At 28.6% G+C, this 3,914-nt stretch overlaps 1 protein-coding gene across 1 annotated transcript in view; it reads right to left on the reverse strand.

Annotated features, from left to right (window-relative positions):
- LOC105624198 (lactosylceramide 4-alpha-galactosyltransferase-like) overlaps positions 1-3,462 on the reverse strand; it is a 6,698-nt gene extending 3,236 nt beyond the window's left edge. Inside the window, exons 1-2 of the mRNA XM_012205558.1 lie at positions 3,285-3,462; positions 1,912-2,519 (exon numbers count right to left, since the gene is read on the reverse strand). Coding sequence (XP_012060948.1) covers positions 1,912-2,519; positions 3,285-3,462 — 786 coding nt within the window. The remainder of the gene's footprint in view (positions 1-1,911; positions 2,520-3,284) is intronic.
- Positions 3,463-3,914: the final 452 nt, after the last annotated feature.

Below are 3,914 nucleotides of genomic sequence, written 5' to 3' on the forward strand. Positions count from 1 at the left end.
GAGAGAGAGAGAGAGAGAAAGAGAGAAAGAGTTAAGTACACCTATAATTCTTAATGTCATGAAATGACTTATTCAAATTTATTCTACCTACTTATCATCGCTATCATATCACATTTGCTCAACAAATGATTAAATTCAGTTTCCTCATTCTCAAATAATTTGTCTATTTATTTGATAAATAATATTTAAAATCATCTATGTTGTAGCTATTCAATCTTTTTAATAAAAGCAAATGTCTAATTTATTGATATATTTATCAAAATTTTCTGTCTTTCTTTTCTAAAAATTAAAATAAAATTTAAATTCTTAATTTTAATTTTTTCAAGATAATTTGGAAAGTTTGACTTCGTAAAATTATTTTTGTAAAGTTAAAAATGTTTATAAAGTTTTAAAAATCTATAATATAGGAAAGAAGAGGGTCACGGCGTTCAGCGTCAATCACCTTAATTACGACAAGTAATATATATTTTAAAGAACAGTACATATTATCTTTTATCTAATGTTTTACTTTATGTAAAATTTAGCTAAAATAATGTGTTATTATGCATACATGAATATAATAATATAAATTACTGAAAAGATATATTGAAAATTTCCAGTGACAGTTCATATTATATAACAAATAATGACATTGAAATAAAGTTTTTGATATACTTAAATACATGCATACTATACTTTATAGTTACTAATGTAATCTAATTTTTCAAGAAGATATTCTATTGTAACGGGTTAAAAAATCGAACTTTTTTTGCATTTTTCGCAAGTTATGGAAAATATGTTAAGGAAAATATGTACAACACAAAAGGATTTATTTCAATTCGCAAAACTTACAAAATTACGGTGGCTAGAAGGGATAGATTTATGATGTGCTCGTTGAGCGAGAAGGCTGTTACGTACAATAGTATAGTCGCAGCAGGTATATTTCGTGTGACCGTTATTATTTGAAGAATATGGTCTTTCAAAAGATGGACATGTTCGAGCAAGATGAGGGTTCTCTTTATTACGGGGTCTGGATTACCTGATAAAAATTCTTTCTATGTAAACTGCATGCAAGACACGTTTTTCTCGAAATTATATTTTTCAAACTGATATCTATGATATCTCAAGATTTGACCAAATAGTTCAACTTGCAAAAATCAAAACTTAATTTTTAAAGTGACGTCATTTTTTTAGTTTTTTCTTTCATTCTGATACCTACTATAGCTAAAGTATACTAATTAAGAATTATTTTGAATTTTTTGTTTCAATCGAGCATAACCGGCCTCATGTGAAGCCATGTGCAAAATTTTTTTCATCGATTACTTTAAAAAGCTGTTCACTGATAATAATTTTCATTGTTCTACATAAAAATTTTTACATATTGTTTAAATGTTAATAAATGTATGCAAAAAACCTGATATCAACAATTTACGGATCCTTTATAAAAAATTCCGAAAAAAAACGTAAAAATAACAAAAATAACCTATAATAGATATTCCCTTAAAGCTTTTATATAACAAAAAATCAAATAATATTTATTTTCTTATTTTCTGAAATTTTTCCAAAAGTGTCTGATCATCCTGACCCGACACAGATAGACTACGCCGATTAGAAACTATTTTTTTACGTCGGTAAATAAAAATTTATTACATTTAATAATTGTTTTAATGATTTTTTTCAAAGCAATAATCCTATATATTTTATGAGCTTACGACCAATTTAAAAAAAAATCAATTTAAGATGAAAATATTAATAAATTTTCTTAGATGATCATTCTCTTTCCTATATATATTATTTTATATCTAAAGTTGTGTGTGTTGTAAATAATGATATTAATTCATTTAACTGAAACGTGAGTCTTTCAGACATGATCAAATAAATAATTCCTATTATTGTAGTTCCTGATCTTTTTTCAATATCTACAATACTCACATACGTCGTCGCGCAGAGTTTCTGCAATGTCCTTGTGATGACTCCGGGCCCATTGTTACCCCAGACGTCGCCGCGAAAATTCTTTCTAAGATCGCGCACGCAAGCATCAGCCACGCGTCGACCCAGCTTCGACATGTCGAATCCCATGACGCCGGCAGCAACATCGTCCCAGTCCTCTGCGCCAGCAAAATTTGTCAGATTCTCTAGCGAACTGGTGACTACTACATCCAGATCAAGGTAGATACCGCCATACTTCCACAAAGTCAAATAACGCAATATATCTGACATATGACTGACCGGCCAGTGACTTTTCTTTAAGACGCCACTGGTATACCATGCATCCAAGGGTGTCTCCTTCACGTATTTCTGTGGATCGATATGACGGATCCTGACGTTGGAATAATTAAGAAGATGCCTGACGATCTCGCGTGTACTGTTCGAGAACTCCGATTTACTAATGAATAGCAAATACACGGTCATTGACGGATTCATTCGTGCTGCCGATTCTATGGCACAGGCTTGTCGAGCATTTAATATCAAGCCCTCCTCACCGAAACAAGAAGTCTCATGGAAGAAAATGTTCCTACCTGATGTTAGCTTGTCGGTATCTAAAGCATAAAAAATGTAAATAATTTTTATTACAAATGTATGTTGTGATATATATTTATTGTGATATTCACAATCTCATCAAGAATGTAAATTAAACGTTAAATCAAATTATAGCACGTTAAAATTAATTATATAAAATTCTTTTTGTATAATTAATTATAAAAATTAATTATACAAATTTCTTAATGTTATGCTTAATAAAAATAAAAGTTTCTTAAATTTTACGTATATATATCTTGAAAAGGCATGTTAAAAAATTATTAAAATATGTCGAATCATACATAAGATTTTTAAGTAAATTAGTTTATTCAATTTTGTCATCTCTTTTGAAGAAATTAGTTAATAAAAATAATAAAATAATTTATTTTTTCTACACTTTTTAATATAATATAATATCTCGAACTTTTAAAAACACCGGTTAGAGTATTATTAAGTTGAATTGTTCAATGGCAATACGAAAAACAATCTAAAGCATTGAAGTACAGAAAAAAAACAGTACATAGTAGAAATATAAAGAAGTTTAATATTTAATATTATATTGTGTCATTTGTACAAAATCAAATAGATGTAATAAATTTCTGATGATTGCATGATAAAATATATGAATTTGTTATATTTGATTTGAAAATACACATTTCATATTTTTTTTTACAACCATGATCTTTTTATAAAAGTTATTCTATACAAAGATTTACTATTTTTATCAAGAACTTACTTTCTCAAACTTTTTAATACATATAAATATGGAATAATAATTTTCGTACTTGTTTCGAAATCAAGGCTACTTTTTGTAGTCGAAACTTCATCGTAGCATCTGATACCGTTGATTGTCGTCACATCGAGAAACGGTATTCTTTGGATAATGTTGCTCTCAGTTGAAATCATAAGGATGAGAAGCACGACGGCGAAAGTAAAACCGCACCACAATAATCTCTTCTTCATTTTGAATTTTCTCATTGAACTACGCTATACTGTTGTGAGATAAAGTTGATTAGAATAGTTTGTCAGGACAATGTTGAATATATGAAATATGTTTCTTATTTCTGCACTAGACTGTATTACAGTCCTGATTTTTCATTTTCTGATTAACTTGTGGTTAGGCTTAACTTTTATCCAATCCATGGACTTCATCTGTGATGATGTCATGGATGAAGCCCATTGGATGAAACATCAGGTTAAATTTAAATACAACTTAATCAGATAATGAAAAAAAATCTGGTCTAGAACTTTCTTTTTCGCTTTCGCCAAATAAAAATCAAATATATAGAGTGTTCCGTAAGTTTTGGTCAATCGCTTTTCGTGTAGATAAAGCGGATTAAACTGAGTCGAAAACTCCTTTACTATTTAAACCATTTTGCAATTTTCGCAATAGTTAACAAAATATTAATTACTAA

Source organism: Atta cephalotes, assembly GCF_000143395.1.
Source record: "Atta cephalotes unplaced genomic scaffold scaffold00074, whole genome shotgun sequence".
NCBI lineage: Eukaryota > Metazoa > Arthropoda > Insecta > Hymenoptera > Formicidae > Atta > Atta cephalotes.